Below are 21816 nucleotides of genomic sequence, written 5' to 3'. Positions count from 1 at the left end.
GCCTCTGCCCCAGAAACAGCCGTATTTCACTGAGCCGAGGCAGACTCTTATTTTCACATCTCTGAGGCTGGAATGCAGTGGATAAATGCTGTCAGCCCGACCAGAAGCCCGACCGGGGCCATCCATGACTGGCTGTGCTCCATGAGGCGGTTTACACAGAGGTCACCCCAGATTACAGGCCGCACAGAGGTCACCCCAGATTACAGATCACACAGAGGTCACCCCAGATTACAGATCACAGAAGTCACCCCCCAGATTACAGGCCGCACAGAGGTCACCCCAGATTACAGATCACACAGAGGTCACCCCAGATTACAGGCCGCACAGAGGTCACCCCCCAGATTACAGGCCGCACAGAGGTCACCCCAGATTACAGATCACAGAAGTCACCCCCCAGATTACAGGCCGCACAGAGGTCACCCCCCAGATTACAGGCCACACAGAGGTCATGCCCCAGATTACAGGTCACACAGAGGTCACCCCAGATTACAGGTCACACAGAGGTCATTCCAGATCACAGATCACACAGAGGTCACCCCCCAGATTACAGATCACACAGAGGTCACCCCCCAGATTACAGGTCACACAGAGGTCACCCCAGATTACAAGTCACACAGAGGTCACCCCCCCAGATTACAGATCACACAGAGGTCACCCCAGATTACAGATCACACAGAGGTCATTCAGATTACAGATCACACAGAGGTCACCCCAGATTACAGATGACAGAGGCCACCCCAGATTACAGATCACACAGAGGTCACCCTCCCAGATTACAGATCACACAGAGGTCACCCCAGATTACAGATCACAGAGGCCACCCCAGATTACAGATCACACAGAGGTCATTCCAGATTACAGGTCACAGAGGTCACCCTGCAGATTACAGATCACAGAGGCCACCCCAGATTACAGGTCACACAGAAATGCCTCCAGATTACGCTCCAACCAGCATTAAGGTGAGAAGTTGTGGTCACAATGACGGCCACAGAAACGGTGGCTGGAGCCTGTCAACATGGGTGAGTGGGGCTCTCGGGCATGTTTTCCTTTCCACACATGCGTGAGATAGGAAACCAGTCTGTGTCTAATAACACCAGATCCCACATCAGCAAGGGTGGAAGGCGCAAGAACTGAGACAGAATCGTGCCAGGAGGCAGGCGCCTAAAACCATCAGTCTCACAACCGCCAGCTGCCCAGAGCGACACCAGCACCTGCCCTGCAGCCCTGAGAGCCTCCTGCGCCCTGTCTGGGTAGCTGAGCTTCAAAGGCTCACTGCCTGGCCGGCGTGAATGGGTCTCCTGGTCCCAGGACCTGGACCCTCCCCTGCAAGCCCCGAGGAAAAGGGGTCCCTGCCCGGCCGCCCCCTACCTGTTGTTGTTGTAATACTCTGAGTAGAACCTCTTAGGTCGGGCCAGCTCCGCCAACCGGCGGGACACCTCTGCACAAAAGGGGAAACAGCTCCCTGGAAACCTGCCCCTCCCCGAGGGCTTCCCTCCTCCTGAATCCAGCTTCACACAAGGGACAGCTCACAGCAGACACCCTCACCAGGGGACCGCGGGGCACACAGGGGTCGGGGGGAACGGGGGCTCAGGCTCCTCTGCAGGACGGGCCTGGGCTCCAGGGGCCTCCGTGCTCACTGCAGGGGATTCTAAACCCAAGAGAGAACTCGCCCTGAGTGGCTCTCCAGAAATGAGTTTTCTAGTACTGACCCCACTTTGACTGAGATGCAAACTGTGATTTCCCCTGGAGAGCTTACCCCCCTCACCCCTACCAGGACCAGCCTCCAGCTTGGGGACAGACTCCAGAGAGGAGACCCCTGGAAGACTGGGGGTGGAGGCGCTCCTGGGAGATGGGGGAGGGGCAGTCCCGCAGGGACCCCTGGGAGGGTTGGGCTGGGAGACCCCTCGGTCTCCCCAAACAGAGCCAGATGCAGGTCACGGTGAGATGGGGGTGACCGGCCGCAGGCGCCTGGCCAGCCCCCCTCCCCCTGATGCCCGCCCCCCTGCGGAGAAGGAGTTAGGGTTAGAGTTAGGGTTAGGCAGGTCAACCTACTGGGCACCGTGATGGTGAGGGTGGTATCCTCAAGAAACCTCTCTGTCCAGTACACAGATGGCCTGGAACACACCCAGTGGGGCTCAGCGTGAGGGAAGCCAGGGTCCCAGCGGTCTGCGCCCCATTCAGCAGCAGAACTCAGGGCACCCCATAACACAGACAGCGGGGAGAGGGGCAGCTGGAGGGCGAGGGAGGGAGAGCTTCCAGGGGGAAGAAAGGAGAGAGTAAGTAGATGGGCAGCAGAGGCAGGTCAGAGAGGGACACACGGACGCGGGAGAAAAGTCTCAGAAGCACAGAGAGTGTAGGTTATTCTGAGCAACGCTGGTGCTCAGAGAAGGAGGGAGCTGGAAAAAAACAGGCGCAACTGAGAAGCGGCCCGGCGTCTAGGAGCAGACCCATCTCAAGCCGGGGGCTGGGTCCAGAGCTCCAGGTAGAGCTGGGAATCCTGGGGCGGGGCCCCCAGTGCAGAGTCCTTCCCCCAGCCCTATCCCAGGAGAGGAAGGGTGGTTCCGGTGAAGGCCCCCCTTCCCAACGATGTGGGCAGCGGGGGGGCGGGACTCACCAGTAGACACAGAACTGCAGGTTCCTCATGTGGGGGGAGATCTAGGCGTAGCCCCTGCAGCAGCACCCCATCCTGCGAGAGACAGGGCCCCGCCCGCCTCTGCGCAGGGACCCGCTGGTTCGGCCGGTACCCAGAGGCTGCCGAGGGCACCGTGCCCCTCTCAGACCCCCCCATCCAGGCCGCCCAACACCTCACCTGTCTTTCAAGACTTGCCAGTTGGTCTTGGGTTTCACCAACTCCAACAGCCGCCTCTTCTTCCTCCTCTCCCAGCCCACGGAGGTGCCAGGGGTCCTCTGGGAGGTGGACAGCCGGCTGAGGGAAGGTGGACGCTGAGGCCAGAGCCCTTGCTCCCCCGGCGGGGTAGAACCATCCTTGTGCTCTCGCCCCACCCTCTGGAGGAGAGCCCTGGCACCATGAAGACCTGATCTGAAATCCTAGCTTTGCCACCAGCCAGTGCCCTCGGTTCCCTCCTTTGTGAAATGGAACAGAGACCTGCTCCCGCCTGCAGGGCCACAGAGGGGATGCTGAGCCATGGACAGTGCCCCCAGGAAGCCCCCAGAGCACCAAGACATCCAGTCTCCTGTCCCAGCTTGGACCCCTCCCCGAGCCCCGCCTATGCGCAGCGCCGCCCTCTACGCGGCACACGTCCCCTGCCCCACCGGCCACATCACACAGCACCCTGTGCGCTCATCACACGAGCTCCGTCACTGTGCCGGGAGGGCAAAGGCCCCTCTGCAGTGCCTGAGGGGACGCGTGCTTACCCAGGACCAGGAGGCGAGGGGTTCCAGCCGAGGAACCCATGCACACACTAGGGCACGGGGTCCCTCCCTAGAGGGAGCACCCGCGGTTTTCCGGGTGTCCTCCTGGCCACCGAAAGCGTTTCTGGCAATGTATGGTACTTGCAATGGTTTCAGCTTTGGGGGTTGGGAGACGCTCCCCCATTTCTTTTTCTTTCTGTCGGATGGAGGGCTCACGACCTCTCAACTCTGCCACCTCCAAAGCTGGCGTTTGCGTAGGGTTTTCCACGACGACCCCCCTGCCACCTGGACAGGGGCCGTTTGCCGCCTTCCTCCTCAGAGCAGCGAGGTGCTGACAACTTCACCCCTAGAGTGAGCACCCAGGCCAGTGCAGCCACGCCCAGGGCCACCCCCGCCCACCCCAGCCTGGGCGCCCGCTTCTCCTGCCCACCTCATCTCAGGCACGCCCTCCTCCGCGTCTTTCTCCAGAACCCTCTCCAGCTCCGCGAAGGCCTCCTCCGGGTTCTGGGCGTCCATGAATTCTTCCCCAGTCACCTCCTCAGGGGGAGTTTGGGGTCCCTGGACCCTGGACCCTCGGTTCTCATACGTGGGGCCCTGGAGGCCCAGGGTGCCGTCATCCTGCCCCCTTTCTGGCTGGTCCTTGGCCTCTGACATGCGGTGGCTGTAGAGCGAGCTTTACTGGTGGTCCCCCATGTGCTGGGCCCTTCCCAGCCCTGCAGCTTTGCTCTTGTTGTCTGTGGTCACCGGGCAACAGGAGCACGGCCCGCCCACATTCTCAGCCTACATTCCATGCCCACGCATCTGAGGCGGTGGGCACCCCTCGTGGGGCCGCCCACCCCTCCAACCTCAGCCTGCCCGCTCCCCTCCTGCCGCTCTGCTTTCCTGCTCCCTAAACATGAACCTACCTCAGGGCCTTTGCACTTGTCCGTGCCTCTGCCCGCACACATCCTGGGGGCTCCTCCTCGGGAAGGCAGCCCCATTCCTGGGTCTCCCTGCATCTCGGCCCTGATTTGACTTCTCCATGGTGTTTGGCACAGCCTTGTAGCAAGTCGCCTTCCCAGGCCAGGGGCCGTGAGTGCCCCATTCACTGGTGTCCCGGGGCCTGGGAGGGCTCTCGGGGAAGGGCTGCTGAGTGAGCAGTTACCCTGGGAACAGGGCTCGGTGCTGGGGCACACACCCAGCTCCACCCTACGTTTCTTCTTAGTAAAGGACTTGTTTGTGTTCACATGGGGGAGTCAGTGCTGGGTGTGACAGTTCACCAGGGGTCCCACCTCTGCCCCGGGACTGGCTCAGGAATGGGACCTGAGAGGAGGTCTGCAGGGGCTTTGAGGGATGGTGTCCTCTCTCGAGACGGGAAGAAGAGACCCTGTGTCTTCTTCTTGGTTATTGCTGGGACTGTGTGTGATGTCTAGAGCACAGGCAGTCATCTTGCTACCAGACACAAGTCCACGTAGCCGACGCACAGGGAGGCCAAGCAAACCGTCACATCAGAGTTTGGAGCAGAGAAAGGTTTATCAGAGGGCCGAGCAAGGAGACGGGTGCTAGTGCCTCCAAAACGCTGAATTTCCCGAAGGGTTTCAGCAAAGCCTTTTTGAAGGCAAGGTGTGGGAGGGGCGTGGTAGGTTGTTGCAGGCTTTGTGGTGCTGGAATCCTTTGTTCTTGAAGCTGGTCATGATGTTCCTGTAAACCTCCAGCAAGACAAATGTTATTCTCTGTCCTGCACTTTTTATCTCCCTATGAATGGGCTCTTAAAGGTCAGAGCCCTGAGACAAGGGCTGTCCTGTATATTTCAGGCTACAGGCAACATTCTTGTACAAAAGGTGCAGAGCCAGCATGACTAAGCACAGGCAACAGGGCACAAAGGTTAAAGCAAAACAGCTCTAACGTGGAGTCAGATTTGTTCTTCCCTGTTCCATCGTGACCATGAGACCTGCTAGTCTAAGGACGTGAGCTGAAAGATCATCGACTTGGCGACCCCGGAGCCTTCTGTGTCTGGGCTTCCTGTTCCTTGACACAAATAGTTCTCTGAAGGCTGAGTAGTTGTAGCTGGGCTTTCTGTTCCCTGCAGCCACAAGCGCCCTGATACATACCCTTCCAGCCCCAGCATCTCGTGAGAGGTAACTTCAGCGATAGCTGGTGTCCAAAATAGGCTGTCTCGCATGGTCAGAAGAAGGTGATCATGGGAATTCCCTGGTGGTCCAGTGGTTAGGACTCAGCGCTTTCACTGTCAGGGCCTGGGTTCGATCCTTAGTCAGGGAGCTAAGGTCCTGCAAGCCATGCGGCCAAAAAAAAGAAGAAAAAAAAAGTGAGAAAGTGATTCTTAGGATAGTTGCTTGGTCCTCACCGCCCCAACTCCCGCCCCCCCATCCCGGGATCTAGCCTTTGGGAAACCCCCTCAGGGCATCACAGGACCACATCCCCCAAACCCTCTGTGTGGGTGTGCCGTATGCATCATTTAAGACCCCCGTGCCCCTGATGCTTTGCCCCTGGGTGTGGCCTTGCCATCACCTCTGTGCGGGTCCCAGACAGGAAGGCCTTAGAGAGCGTCTGGTCCAATCTGGGAGATCCTCGAGAAATCCCATCGTTGTGAAGTGTCCTAAACCCTCACCTGGCACGCAGTGACTCACAAAAAGATAAGTTCCACGTTGTTGCCACCAGAGAGATCCGTCATCACTGCAAAGCCCATACAAAATCTTTGTTCAAAAGTGAGGCCTGCTTATAAAACACAAGGTCCTATATATAAAATAGATAACTAGGAAGGACCTAATATATAGCACAGGGGGAACTGCACTCAACACTCTGTAATAAGCTATACGGGAAAAGAATCTAAAAAAAGAGTGGATATGTGTATATGTATAACTGAGTCACTTTGCTGTACAGCAGAAACTAACACAACACTGTAAATCAACTAGACTCCGATAAAAATCTTTTTAAGAAGACACTAAAACAATCAAGGCCACTTAGCTACGAGATGGCTCACTAGACCCACTTCCGACGAGCTGCGACCACGTCTGCCATCCTGCACGAGGGAGCCCATCGGGCAGTGCATTTGTCCCCATGACAACCCCAGGAGAGGGGACTGGTCACAGCCCGGGGTGCAGACTGGGCACCGGGCTCCAGGGAGGCTGAGACGTGGCCTCCCCCACCCACAGTCACATAGGAGGGGCAGGGTGTGGCTTCACCGTAGCCCCACATCCCTCTTTCCAGCCAGGCGCTCATATGGGGTCAGGAGAGGGCGTTCCAGGGGCCAGAGCTCTGCCAGCCCTTGAAGGAGAGCCAGGGTCCATTTCTGCTGCTCAGATAAGTAAAGAAGCAAGGAAGATCACAGTCCCGGAGCTGAGAGTCACTGGGCAGAAAATGAAGGGGCACTAGCACAGGCTGACGGGCATTTGGAACTTGGATGGAAAGAGAACAGGGGCAGCAGCTGGGAGACATCTCACTGCAGGTGCTGGGCCCGGGGCACGCAGACAGCAGAAAATAAGACGGGATCCCTCTGAATTCCTCTTCTACTGCTGCCTACGAATCACCACACACTTAGAGGCTCAAACGGGAGGGATGTAACATCTGACAGTTCTGGAGGTCAGATGTCCAAGATGGGTCTCACTGGGTGGGGCTGGCTCCTTCCTGAGGCTCCAGAGGACCAGTCCCCCTGCCCCCTTGGGGGTCGGCAGAGTTCGGTTCCTCGCAGTACCGGGACTGGGTCCCTGTTTCCTCCTGGCTGTCAACGGAGGGCTGCTCACGGCATCTAGACTCCCCCTCATGTCTCAGCCCAGACCCCTTCCTCCATATTCAAGACAAGGCCTGTCTCTTCATGTTTAGATTCTCTTCTCACTTCTCTGACCACAGCCGGGAGAGGGTCTCAGCTTTTAAGGACCCACAGGATTAAGTTCTGCCCACCTGGGTCACCAGGCTAGTCTGCCCGCCTCACCGTCTGCATCCCTTTGGCCATAGAAGGTGACAGGTTCCCAGGGGCTAGATATTAAGATGGGTGCTTCTTTGGGGACCGCTATTCTTTCCACCACACTTACCTCACACCACACTCCAAAGCAACTCTAAATCAATTCAGGATTTAAAGGCCAAAACGAAACTTTAAAACTTATGGAAAGAAATTAAGGTAGCCACCTTTCTGCCCTTGGGGTAGGAAAGGGTTTTTATTGAACAAGACACAAAAATGCTAATCAGGGCTTCCCTGGTGGCGCAGTGGTTGAGAGTCCGCCTGCCGATGCAGGGGACGCGGGTTCGTGCCCCGGTCCGGGAAGATCCCACGTGCCGTGGAGCGGCTGGGCCCGTGAGCCATGGCCGCTGAGCCTGCGCGTCCGGAGCCTGTGCTCCGCGACGGGAGAGGCCACAACAGTGAGAGGCCCGCGCACCGCAAAAAAAAAAAAAAAAAAAAAAAAAAAATGCTGATCATAAATGACCGTGCTAAATTTTACTTCTTCTGATCATCAAAAGACAATAAAATGAAAAATCTAGACACGTGGCACAAAAACAGACACATAGATCAAGGGAACAGCACAGAAAGCCCAGAAATAAACCCACGCAATTAATTAATTGGTCAATTACTCTACAACAAAGGAGGCAAGAACATACAAAGGAGAAAAGACAGTCTCTTCACGGAGTGGTACATGTCAAAGAATGAAATTGGAAGATTCTCTAACACCATACACTAAAACAAACTCAAAAGGGAGTTTAAGACCTTTAAGACCTAAATGTAAGAGGAGAAACCAGAAAACACAGGCAGGACACTCTTTGACATAAATCTCAACAATATTTTTTTGGATTTGTCTCCTAAAGCAAAGGAAACAAAAGCAAAAATAAACAAATGGAACCTAATTCAACTTAAAATCTTTTGCATAGCAAAGGAAACCATCCACAAAATGAAAACGCAGACTACCGAAAGAGAAAAAATATTTGCAAATGATATGACCGATAAGGGGTTAATATCCAACATATATAAACAGCTCATACAAGTCAACATCTAGCAGCACTATTTACAGTAGCCAATACGTGGAAGCAACCTTAGTGTCCATCAACAGAGGAATGGATAAAGAAGATGTGGCACATATATACAATGGAGTATTACTGAGCCATAAAAAAGAATGAAATAATGCCATTTGCAGCAACATTGGTGGACCTAGAGATTATCATACTAAGTAAGTCAGACAGCGAAATACGAATACCATATGATATCACTGATACGTGGAATCTAAATGTGACACAAATGAACTTATTTACAAAACCGAAATAGACTCCCAGACATAGAAAACAAACTTATGGCCAAAGGAGAAATGGGGTGGAAGAGGGATAAATTAGGAATTTGGGATTAGCAGTTACAAACTACTATATATAAAACAGATGAACAACAAGTGCCTAGTGTATAGCACAGGGAACTATATTCATTAACTTGTAATAACCTACAATGAAAAAGAATCTGAAAAAGGGTATACATATATAGAGAGAGAGAGAGAGAGAGAGAGAAAGAGAACTGAATCACTTTACTACACACCTGAAACTAACACAACATTGTAAATCAAGTATAATTCAATTAAAAAAAAGGAAATCAAGGAACTAAGAAAAAGCAAACTAACAAAAACCTCAACGTCAAGAAAAAAAAATTGGGTGGGGGGCTTCCCTGGTGGCGCAGTGGTTGCGAGTCCGCCTGGCGATGCAGGGGACACGGGTTCGTGCCCTGGTCCGGGAGGATCCCACATGCCGCGGAGCCGCTGGGCCCGTGAGCCATGGCCGCTGAGCCTGTGCGTCCGGAGCCTGTGCTCCGCAAGGGGAGAGGCCACAACGGTGAGAGGCCTGCGTACCGCAAAAAAAAAAAAAAAAATTTTTTTGATTAAAAAATGGGCAGAAGACCTGAATAGACATTTTTTCCAAAGAAGACATACCGATGGCCAACAGACACATGAAAAGACACTCAACATCATTAATCATCAGGGAAATGCAAATGAAAACTACAATGAGGTATCACCTCACACCTGTCAGAATTCCCATCATCAAAAAGTCTACAAGTAACAAATTCTGGAGAGGGTGTGGAGAAAAGGGAAGCCTCCTACACTGTTGGTGAGAATTTAAATTGGTGCAGCCACTGTGGAGAACAGTATGGAGGTTCCTTAAAAAACTAAATATAGAGTTACCATATGATCCAGCAATCCCACTCCTGGGTATATATCCAGAAAAAATCACTAATTCACAAAGATAGGTTTGGCTGCCTGGGACCTTCATGTACAGCTGCACCGTGTTCATGCCCAGGATGGTGCAGCCCACGTGGCTCAGCACGGTGCCCGTGGAGGTTACCCGCGTGAAGGCGGGCAGCTTCAGCGGCTCCTGCAGCTGGGGCTTCCGCCTGCCGTGACGAGGGGGCAACACGAGTGAGCCGCGACCCCGACCCTGCCGACCCATCAGCACTCCCGCCCCAGCTTGCTGGCCTCAGCCCCACTGACCGCTTGGCATGGGACAGGGGGATGGACACAGGCTTCTCAGAGCTCAGCCCAGGAAGAACAGGCGAGAAGCCCAGCCCCTCATGAAGCGGGCAGGGTTGGCCCTCCCAGGGCCCGGCCTTTTGGATCACAACCAACCCCCTTTCTCCCACTGCTGCTCTGAGCCCCAGCCCCTCCCCCAGAGTCTTCAGGTGTGCATGAGGCCACAGGTGCAAAGCACCTGGCACACAGTACGTGTTCAATGAATAACGGTTTCTTTAAGTTATCACTGGATCCAATGAAAGATCTCGTCAAGAGAAAGCCTAGAATGTGCTTCAAAAGCAGTGGAGGATACATGGGTAAGAGAAGGCTACAAGTACAGAGGAAACAAGATTGCTGTTTACAACGCAATATGGTTTCCTTTTACTTTTGTATGTGTTTGAAATTGTGCACAATATAATGTTGAAAAAGAGAAAAAAACAAGATACATGCACCCCAATGTTCATAGCAGCACTATTTACAATAGCCAAGACATGGAGGCAACCTAAGCGTCCATCAACATACGAATGGATAAAGAAGATGTGGTACATATATACTACGAAATACTACCCAGTCATTTAAAAAGAATGAAATCTTGCCATTTTCAACAACGTGGATGGACGTGGAGGGTATTATGCTAAGTGAAGTAAGTCAGACAAAGAAAGACAAATACCATATGATAACACTTGTAGGTGAAATCGAAAAAATACAACAGGGACTTCCCTGGTGGCGCAATGGTTGGGGGTCCACCTGCCAATGCAGGGGACACGGGTTCAAGCCCTGGCCCGGGAAGATCCCACATGCTGCGGAGCAACTAAGCCCGTGAGCCACAACTACTGAGCCTGCGCTCTAGAGCCCACGAGCCACAACCACTGAAGCCCGCACGCCTAGAGCCCGTGCTCCACAACAAGAGAAGCCACCGCAATGAGAAGCCCGCACGCTGCAACGAAGAGTAGCCCCTACTCGCCACAGCTAGAGAAAGCCCATGCGCAGCAACGAAGACCCAACACAGCCAAAAATTAATTAATTAATTAATTATTAAAAAGGAGCAGGTGCCTGGTGTCAGGGAACTGAAGACAGAGACTAGTAAGGTCACATTTCACATCCATTCAACTGGCAGAAATGTTAAAGGCCAACCATTCAAATGTTGGAGAGGATGTGGATCAATGAGTGATTTGGTCCAGCTTTGGAAACCAATTTGGCATCATCTCATCAGGTTGAACACTGGTCTGCCCTAACGCCCAGCAATTTCACTCCTGGATTGATCCCAGCACATCCATCAGGAGACCCGAGCAAGGCTGCTCAGACCAGCCCCGTTCGTAGTGGGAAAGAGTGGAAAACAGCCCAGGACCCCGCTCACAGGCGAGCGGATGGGAGACTGGTGGCCTGAGAAGCGGGATCCTGTACAGCAGGGACCATGAATGAGCCATGGCCACAGAGCAGCACAGACACAGCTCAGGAGCAAAGCTGAGGGGAAAGAGCACGTCCACGTACGCGCATGTGCACATGATGGGCTCTTAAGAGGGAGAGAACAGCGACCGTGTAAAGGAGTCAGGACAGCGTTGCCTGTGGGGATTGTAGATGGGGAAGTTACTGATGACGTTCTTATTCGTGGGTGTTCTTTACAGTATGAATGAGTGGATGGAATAAGAGACGGTCACATATCCACAAAGGAACTTGTCTACGAAACAGAAACAGACTCACAGGCATAGAGAACAGACTTGCGGTTGCCAAGGGGGAGGGGGTGGGGGAGGGATGAATTGGTAGTTTGGGATTAGCAGATGTAAACTATTATATCTAGGCTGGATAAACAACAAGGTCCTACTGTATAGCACAGGGAACCATGTTCAATATCTTTTGATAAGCCATAATGGAGAAGAATATGAAAAAGAATATATCTGTATAACTGAGTCACTTTGCTGCACAGCAGAAACTAACACAACATTGTAAATCAACTATACTTCAATAAAATAAAATTTTGAAAAGCAGCAGTTGCTTGAAATCTCTCTCAATAAAGAGAAAGAGAGGGTCACATGAGAAAAGGGCAAGGAGGAGAGACATGAACAGCTGGGTCACCACTCACCTGTCTCACAATTTACCTCCACCCAATTTCTTTTTAAACAACCCCAAATTCAGCAGGGCCCACAGAGAAAGTCACCACTGATTTTGCGAAGCACGAAATACATCCATTCATTTCAAACTAAGGAAACTGGGCGTCCAGAGGCAGAATATGGGCCGGAACCCAGGGATGCTGCCCGACACTCAGGCTCTCTCTCAGTGTGGCGGGCGGCTTGTCTCCAGAGCCGGCAGTGCCATCTGGCAGCTCCCCCGTGGAGCAGTGGAGTCAAACCCCCCTTGAATCTGGGTGGGGACGCTCTGGCCAGCAGAATGGGGCAGGCGTGAGGTCCCGGGCCTGCGGCTTCTGCTTCTGCCCACTGCAGGGGTCACCAGGGAGGTAGGCTGACCACTCTGCGTCCCCCACGCTGGAAGGAAGCCCAAGCAGCCACACCAAAGTCTGGGTCGGTGCCCGGCTAGACCCCGACAGTGAGGGGACTCCAGCCCCAACAGACACTGCGTGGACCAGACAGCTGTCCCACTGGGACCAGCCCAGGATGCAGACTCCCGGCAAGTAACAAACGGCGGTTTTAGGTCGCTAACTTGGGGCTGTCTGCTACGCGACAACGCGTCACTGAAACCCACCTTCTCCATCCCTTCCTGAGTCCTGAGTGAGTTTGTCCAAGTGGCCCAGGTGGGTCTGCAGGGTCCCCGCCGTCCACTGCCCTGGCCCTACTCCATCACCCTTCAGGGGAGCTGCCTCCTTGCTGCCCCGTTGCCGAGTCCAAGCTTCTACTGCTCCCCACACGACAAGCTAATAAATCGAGTCGTTGGGACAAGGAATAGCGACTTGATCTGGAGAAGACAGTGGACTTGCGTCCCAAAGAACCATCTTCCCTGAGAGAGCGCGCACGCTTCTTCCATACTGAAAGGGGCGGGACTAAAGCCAAGCACTTCCTGGTTCCCGTCAGCCTCCGGAGGGCAGGTGTTAATGTCTTCCTCCTGCAGCGTTCTCAGGTGGGCCTGGTCGGGAGGTTTCCTGGGAGCTGAACAGAGGTGTTTTAGTTTCATGCTTATTACCTGGGAGGCAGGGTTCCCAGAGATGGGCCATTGTGTTTAATTTAAGCTGATAGGCAACATCCCCGTAGGGACTAGCTTGTAATAGAATACAAGGTTTCTTCCCTATTACGCCAACCTGTGCACTTACCCTTCCCTTGACTTTCATGTGAATGAGTTCTCCAAGAGGCACCTTAAATTTCACCTCCTCCAGGAAGCCTTCCCTGACCACCCACCCATCGGAAGTAGAGCTTCCTTGTTTTCCTACCTAAACCTACGGGAATTTTGTTGCTGTTGCATAGCTTTTTGTTTTATTTTGTTTTTGCGGTACACGGGCATCTCACACTGTGGCCTCTCCCGTTGTGGAGCACAGGCTCCGGACGCGCAGGCTCAGCGGCCATGGCTCACGGGCCCAGCCGCTCCGCGGCACGTGGGATCCTCCCGGACCGGGGCACGAACCCGTGTCGCCTGCATCGGCAGGCGGACTCTCAACCACTGCGCCATCAGGGAAGCCCTGTTGCATAGCTTTTATCACGACCTCACGTATTGCATTTTTAACATATCTGTTGTCTTGTTAGCCCATTAGAATACGGGCTCTGCTGCAGCGGGAAGGTGCCTGGACTCCCGGCACCTGGAACAGAGCTCCGCGGGCACAGGGAAGAGGCTGCAGTACCAGTGGCGGACACAAGATGCCGCTGCTCTCAAGGGCATGTTGGTCCCTCCGCCGGGGCGTTAATATTGGACCAAGGTCTTCGCGCAGCATCTCCTTAAAGCCCCGCCAGCACCCCCGCCCCCGCGCCCCCCGAAAACACACACAGTCCCTCCTGCGAGGTGGACTTTTTCATCATCATCCCCGTTTCGCTTTCACCCAGGAGGAAACAGGCTCAAAGAGGCAGTCGTTGCCCAAGATTGCACAGGACTCGTACCCACAGCATACAGTGCTAAGCTGCCTGCGGTGGTGCCTCCAGGTGGGGCTGCATTTGCAAACTTCAGTGGTGATGGGAAATGCCCTTGACCAAAGATCAAGGATGCACGCGGCCTTCCTGAGCCTAAATTGTTCTCCCTGGAGATCAGCCACAACTCTTCCCTCACTCAGCAGCCTTCCGTGGCTCCCACCTTCTACAAGAATGTTTCCCAAAGCAAGGACACATAGATTGGTGTCTTCACAGTGCCATTAAGTTGGATACAGTCCCACGATAAATAACATCAAATAAGGGGATGAGACGTTACTCCCCTCTCCCTTCTACAGTCCTTCTGGGAACCTCAAGAAGAAAGTCTCAGCAAAAGTTTAACCTCCCACAGTTTTGTTCATCCCTTTTAACCAAGGGAGAGCAGGCCCAAGCCCGGGACAGGTCGTGAAAGCTAGAATTTAATAACCTCATTTTGTTCTCGTTGGTGTTTGTTTGCACACCTCGTTTCTGGTTGTTCTGTAGTTGTCTTGAAATAATTGCAAACTTCCTAGAAATTTGCAAGAGTTTCCTGAGAATTCCCAGGGACCTTCATGCAGACCTGCCAGCTGTGACATTTTGCAGCTAGCTTCATCTTCTGACTGCACTCTCTCCTGCACGTTTGAGGGCAAGCTGGAGGCAGCACACCCCTTTACCACTAAATACCCCAGTGTGTTTCTAAGAACAGGATATTCCCTTCTGTCACCTCAGCATGATTGTCAAAATCAGAAAAAAGTAGCACTGATACAATACAATACCTTATCTAATCAAGAATTCTTGTTCAGATTTCACAGGTTGTCCCAGTAATGTCCTTTACAGCTTCTTTTCTCCTGGCCCGGGAGCCAGTCCCAGTGCAGCAGGGTGTTTGTCTCCTTTGTCTCCTCTAATCTAACAACGCTTCACTCTGTCTTTCATGACCTGAATGATTTTGAGGAGTTCTGGTCAGTTATTTTATAGGCCATCCTTCATCCTGGGCTTCTTTCCTATTGTCTCGTGATCAGTGAGAGGCTGTATGTGTTGGCAGGAATCCTGCAGCTGTGGTGCTGTGCCCTCCTGGGAGGGTGGTGTCCAGAGCACAGGTGTCCCGTTGCTGGTGACGTGACCTCCATCCTCTGACTCAGGGCATCACTCCGGGCTTCTCCACAGTCAAGTAAAGCTATTCCCCTTGAAATTAATAAGTCATCTTGAGGGAGCTACTTCGATACCAGGCAAACCCTCTGTTTTCCCTCATCAAATTTCATCCACTAGTTTTTACACCTTCTTTCTTTTCTTTTTCTTTCTTTCTTTCTTTTTTTAATGTTTTCCTTTCTTTATGGCAAGCTGTATTGGTTTTCCATTTACAGAGACAATACACCTCTTTTTGCTCACATGTATTCAGTTAAAAGAAATGGGTCGATGTTTTCTTTTTTTTTTTTTTTTTTTTTTGTTTTTTTGCAGTACACGGGCCTCTCACTGTTATGGTCTCTCCCGTTGCGGAGCACAGGCTCCGGACGCGCAGGCTCAGCGGCCACGGCTCACGGGCCCAGCCGCTCTGCAGCATGTGGGATCCTCCCAGACCGGGGCACGAACCCGTGTCCCCCGCATCGGCAGGTGGACTCCCAATCACTGCGCCACCAGGGAAGCCCGGGTCGATGTTTTGATTTGAAGAAATACGTCAGGCCATAAGAGTACAGGTGAATATGGCCAAAATGGTGACAGGGATTCATAAGTCAAAGGCTGTGTGTTCCCCTCTCCAGACATTCCTCCTGATCAGTGGCGACATCTCTCCCCAGACGTGGGCCTCCCGGCAGCAGTTCCCTTGCTGGGTTTGGAGATTTGAGCAGCGTGAGGGGAGTGATGGGTCCCCACTGGGGCCCGGCGTCCCCACAGAGCCTGGCACTTGGTGGCATTGTATAAGCCTCCTGCGGCTGCTGTAAAAAAAACCTCCCTGAATGTAGTGGTTTCAAACCAGACACATTCATTCTCTTATAGGTCTGACTCGGGTCTCACTGGGCTAAAGCCGGGGTGTGGGCAGTGTTGCTTCCCTCAGGAGGATGCAAGGGAGAAGCCGTTCCCATAGATCTGAGAAGTGAAATGGGGTGAGCAGACAGCTCAGAGATTAGCCTCATCCAGAAGCACGACCACCGGGAGTGGTGCTGAAAGGGCTGGAGCAGGGGCCACCTGGTGGGAGCTGGAGCCGCACGGTGACGCCGTCTAAAGCAAGGAGAAAGGGAGAGGGAGAAGCTGAAGGAAAATCTGAGCTGCATTAAAACCCTCAACCCTTTTGCATGTGGCAAGATTGCATTTTGCTGTAATAATTAAATCTACCACCGTGGCATCTTTTACAAAACTTTATGACCGCGGGAGATGGACGGCACAAAGGCCCCAGTTCTTCACCCTTCCCTGTCCCCATGCCCTCTGTCACATGACTTTGGGGTCTTTCTCTAAAGCAGAATACAATTCTCCAGCCCAGGACGAGCTCTGACAAACAGAATGAGGCGGAAGGGACAGCCCTGCCTGGTGTGTTTCCTTTGCCATCGCCGTGGAAACGTGTCTGGTGAGGCTGCTGGAGGGTGAGACGAGGACCACGAGGACCACGGCAAGACAGGCACCCGGCCAGGCCCAGGCATGTGGCCCGGGCCCAGCCCAGCCCGGCCCAGCCCAGGTGAAGCTGAGTCATGGGTGCCGGTTCTGAAGGCAACGCCCCAGGGACGGAGGCTGTTTGCCTCGTGCAGTTTTGTGACAGAAGCCAAGGGACCCGCTGCCCTTCCCACCTCTGGGTGGTTCGGCCGTGCAGTGTCCATCATCTCGGGCAAAGGATGAGCCAGAGGAAGCAGAAACGAGGCTTCAGGGTCCCAAACCCTCTGTCTCTGGATTTCAAAGAGCGCTCCAGTTCCTATGGAGACGCAGGGAGGGAAAATCATAAGACCAGCAAAGCTCCCTGCACGCCCCCCTCCACTAAGACTAAATTAGTTCCTCCTGAGTTGGAAGGTCCATAAGCTAGGCAACAGTCCATCCTGGGGGTCCTGGGAAAGGCAGCCCGGCCCACCTACCCGCACTCAGGCAGTGAAGAGGACAGGGGGACCCGGCGAGGCTGGGGGGTCTGAGGGTGGCCCAGACGGTGACCGGCATCTGAGAAGAGCCCAAGAATGTGGCGTGGGGCCTCCCCATCCGCTGCGTGTTTTATTCACACATAATAGCGTCTCCCCTCAGTGCTGTGGACATGGGATCATCCTCCGTGGGACCATCCTGGGCTCTGTGGGTGGTGAACAGCCTCCCTGGCCCCCACCGCCTCGATGCCAGGAGCACCCACCCCCCGAGTCGTGACGACCACAGATGTCCCCAGACACGGCCCAGCCTCCCCTGGGGGCAGGACCACCCCCGGGAGAGAATGGCTGACGTGTAGGTGAGGCCCGGTGTGGTATGTCCATGTGGCAGGACAGGAGGTTGGGATGCTTGCCATCTGCTCTTGCCTCAAATAGCAAACGTCCTCCACTCATATTTAAGAAGCGTCGTCCTTCCTGAAAAGGATACTGCTCTTGGCCTTGGCTTCTCTGGCCCTGATGAGGACAGTCTATTTTTCTCCCACAGTGGAAGACCCCAGAAAGGAGGTCTGGCTGAGGGTCTAGGCAGAGAGCTCAAGCCAGGGCCCACAGATCCCTCGCACAGCAGCTGGTGACAGGGTGAGAGGCATGCTTCCTGAGCACCTGGAAAGGGTGCTGGCATCGGCAGGGAGAAAGCCAGGCCTCAGCAGACAACGTTTGGAGTTTGGTTTCACGGGTGCAGGCACGACCCAGAAGGTGCGGGCTTATTAAAATAGTAGATCGTTTCTTCCCACAGACATGTGGGTTTGCGCAGTCCATGCCCAGCTCGAGATGAGGCTGTGCCCCTCCCTCTTGGTACTTTTTCTACTTTTTAGTGTTGAAGAGCATCTCTCCTAAGTGTGCAGCTTGACGAACTTTCACAACAGGCCACACCCGAGTGACAGCCCCCAGGACCCCCTAGAACAGCCCCCCAACTCTTCCCTCTTTCCTACTCCCCTCCCCACCCTCCACTCATATCTCATTGGTGGAACTTAGTCACATGGCCACACCTGGCTGCAAGGGCAGCTGGGAAATGTAGTCTTTTTGAGACACACACCTAGATGGGCTTGAGCAATGTGGCAACCTGTTCTCTCCTCCAAAAAGAGGCTCCTGGACTCCTCCCAGCAGGACTCCCTCCTCATAGCCTCCCGGCTCTGCTGCTCTGTGGTTCCCTTGGCTCAGATGGCACCAGGGCTGCAGCTGCTCCAGACATCTCATCATGAAGCTGCAGTGGCCACAGGCAGAAAGGGACCATTTTCCCGGGCCTCCCTCTTCGGAGCAAGGAAACTTTCTGTGGTCAGCAGAATAACACCCCCCACAAATGTCCACGTCCACGTCCCCAGAGCCTGTGACTATGTCATGTTGCCCGACAAGGGGGAATCAAGGTTGCAGATGGAATTAAGCTTCTAATCAGCTGGCTTTGAAGCGGGGAGGTTATCCTGGATTGTCTTCGTGGGCCCAGAGCCATCAAAAGGGCCCTTCTAAGTGGAAGAAAGAGGCAGAAGAGAGAGAACCGGAGAGAGGGCAGCAGGAGGGATCAGTCCATGTCGCTGGGGGGGGGGGGTCACAAACTGAGGAATGTGGTGACTCCACAAGCTGCCCCCCTCACCTCCCTCACATCTCATTGGCCAGAAGGGGGTCACACATCCACACACAAGCCAATCCCCAGCAAAGGGGTGGGGCGCCATGAGGATTCATGCCAGCACCCAGGCAGGGTGGGGAGTGGGCAGCAAACAGTAGCCAGGCTCCTCCACAAGGAAGCAAGAGTCTGGCAGGCAGTGTCTGCCCCGGGAGCATGAGGGGCTGGCACGAGGGGGAGACATCGTGTGCACGGGGCAATAGCGGGGGACCTGCAGGGCCAGGGAGATGCCCACCGCCTTGCCCAGCAATGCCTAACCTCTAAAGCCCATGCCCCTAGGAATGTAGGCTCTCCTTGTCCTACTGAATTGTGTCTCCCCAAAAAGACATATTCAAGTCCTGACACCGCCCAGTGATCTGAGAGGACCAAGAGGAACCTCGCTCTGTGTGGTCCCCAAGGCTCTATAAACTCTGATCCCAGGGCCAGTACCATCTCCAAGCTTGGGGAAGGGGGTGCTCTCCCCTTTCCCTCTCCCCCAAGGCTGGCTCCCTAGGAGGTCTAGCCCAGGCTCCTCTGAGCTGTCACCTGCTGACCTGGCTGCCATGGCAACCTGCTCGGGTACCAAGACCCTCCCCCGTGGGGCATCATTGGAGCAGCTGGCGACATTTGACTACGGACAGTGGGCTGGATATGAGTATTGTATCGATGTGAAATTTCCCCATCTTGAGAACTGCACCGGGTTATAAAAGAGAATCCTGGGTTTTAGAAAATATACAGTGATGTGTTTATGGGTGAAGGGGCATCACACTTCTAACGTAGTCGTAAGTGGTTCAGAAAAATGCGTATAAATATCTATATATGTATACAGATAATAGATGTAGACACAGGTACAGATAGTTACAGACACAGAATGTGACAAATCAAATGGGGCAAAATGGAACCAACTGGTGAATCTGGGCAGAGTCTATAGGAGTTTCTGGCACTAATCTTGAAATTTTCTGTAAGTTTGAAATTATATCAAAATTAAATGTTATGAAAACAGTATCCAAAATGCAGCATCTGGACCCCCAGAGACTTGACTCTGCAGGTCTAAGTGGGCTCAGAATCCGAGTTAACCGGCAGCCAAGGACAAGAAGGGTTGTGGTTGAATTGTGTCACCCAGACTGACAGGTTCAAGTCCCAACTCCCAGCTCCTGTGAATGGGATCTAATTTGAAAACAGGGAGTTTAACCATAAACAAGACGAAAAGACAACCTATGGACTGGGAGTAAATATTTGCCAATGATGCGACAGACAAAGGCTTAATTTCGAAAATGTACAAACAGCTCATACAACTCAATAACAAAAAACCTAAAAACCCAATTGAAAAATGGGCAGAAGACCTAAACAGACATTTCTCTAAAGAAGACATACAGGTGGCCAACAGGCACATGAAAAGATGCGCCATATGGCTAATTATTAGAGAACTGCAAATCAAAACCACAATGAGGTACCACCTCACACCGGTCAGAATGGCCATCATTAAAAAGTCTACAAAGGATGTGAGGCCAATGTGGCCAGCTAGGCGGGTATCCCCTTCCACTCCACATGTGTCCCTCCGGAAGCTGTGAGCCCGGTGGAAGAGGATGACCTTCCCTGATAGAGGAGGACAGTTCTTCGGTCAAGGGTATACAAGTAGCTGCGCTCCCCTGCTAGAACCTCCAAACAAGCTCTCAAGGTCCATTTGTAGGAGAATGTAGGGTAGTCAAGTTTCCAAGACTCCAGACACATGCAAATGAAGCACTGCCTGTGGCAGTCTGCCTTTCAAAAAAAAAAGTCTACAAATAACAAATGCTGGAGAGGGTGTGAAGAAAAGGGAACCCTCCCACACTGTTGGTGGGAATGTAAGTTGGTGCAGCCACTGTGGAGAACAGTGTGGAGGTTCCTTAAAAAACTAAAAATAGAGTTACTATATGATCCTGTAATCCCACTCCTGGGCATACATCCAGAGAAAACCAAATTTCAAATAGATCCATGCAGCCCAGTGTTCATATCAGCACTATTTACAATAGCCAAACCCTGGAAACAGCTTAAATGTCCATCGACAGAGGAATGGATAAAGAAGATGTGGTATATATACACAATGGAATATTACTCAGTCGTGAAAAGGAACGAAATAATGCCATTTGCAGCAACATGGATGGACCTAGAGATTATCATACTAAGTGAAGTAAGTCAGAAAGAGAAAGACAAATACCATATGATATCACTTATATGTGGAATTTAAAATATGACACAAATGAACTTATCTACGAAACAGAAGTAGACTCAGAGACATAGAGAACGGATGTGTGGTTACCAACGGGGAGGGAATGTGGGAGAGAGAAGGATTGGGAGTTTGGGATTAGCAGATGCAAACTATTATATATAGGGTGGATAAACAAGGTCCTCCCGTATAGCACAGGGAATTATATTCAATATCCTGTGATAAGCCATAATAGAAAAGAATATGAAAAAGAATATTTAAAAAATAGGGAGTTTGATGGGGACTTCTCTGGTGGTCCAGTAGCTAAGACTCCGCGCTCCCAATACAGGGGGCCTGGGTTCAATCCCTGGTCAGGGAACTGAGCTCCTACAAGCTGAGAGACGTGGCCAGAAAAAAAAAAAAAAAAGATGGAAATGTGGACACAGACACCCAGAGGAGAAGGTCGTGGAGGACAGAGCTGGGATTGGGATGATGTGTCCACAAGCCACGGAACCCCAAGAATGCCAGCACCACCAGAATCTGGGAGAGAGCCTGGAACAGAACCCAGAGCGCCAGGAAGGAACCAGCCCGGCTGACACCTTGATCTTGGACATGTGACCTCCAGAATGTGAGAGTGAGTTTCTGTTATTTGAGCCCCCAGTGTGTGGTCATCTGGCAAGGCAGCCCAAGAGATGAGCCCAGAGGGCATCTCGGGCAGGAAGGCGGTGCCGGGGGTCCCTCACCCCCTTGGGGGCACTGGATCTGTATCCAGACACTTCCAGGAAGAGCTGGCCACGGGCCTGGATGTCAGATATTCATCCATATACACCTTCAGCATACATTGGGCACCTACTCTGTGCATACCTGTATGTACAAAGTGCTAGGAGGGGAGAAAGCCAGCAGGGGTGTGAGGTGGCATGGGGGGCTGGTTCAGTAAGGCGGTATCAGGAAGCCCCACCAGGAAGGGATGCTTGAACAAATCTGACGGAGCTGAGGGGGCGGTTTTGTGGTGGGGAGGGGCGGTGCCTGGCCGGGGCACAGCCAGGTAAAGGCCCAG

General features: G+C 53.1%; 1 protein-coding gene across 1 annotated transcript in view; it reads right to left on the bottom strand.

The window, feature by feature from the left end:
* SPMAP2 (sperm microtubule associated protein 2) overlaps nucleotides 1-19139 on the bottom strand; it is a 30073-nt gene extending 10934 nt beyond the window's left edge. Inside the window, 7 exon segments of the mRNA XM_060146441.1 lie at nucleotides 1369-1438; nucleotides 2053-2114; nucleotides 2615-2686; nucleotides 2810-2926; nucleotides 3803-3966; nucleotides 9598-9724; nucleotides 19129-19139. Coding sequence (XP_060002424.1) covers nucleotides 1369-1438; nucleotides 2053-2114; nucleotides 2615-2686; nucleotides 2810-2926; nucleotides 3803-3966; nucleotides 9598-9724; nucleotides 19129-19139 — 623 coding nt within the window.
* Nucleotides 19140-21816: the final 2677 nt, after the last annotated feature.

This window comes from Lagenorhynchus albirostris, chromosome 3 (genome assembly GCF_949774975.1).
Source record: "Lagenorhynchus albirostris chromosome 3, mLagAlb1.1, whole genome shotgun sequence".
In the NCBI taxonomy this organism is placed as follows: domain Eukaryota; kingdom Metazoa; phylum Chordata; class Mammalia; order Artiodactyla; family Delphinidae; genus Lagenorhynchus; species Lagenorhynchus albirostris.
This window is presented reverse-complemented; position numbering and strand designations above follow the sequence as displayed.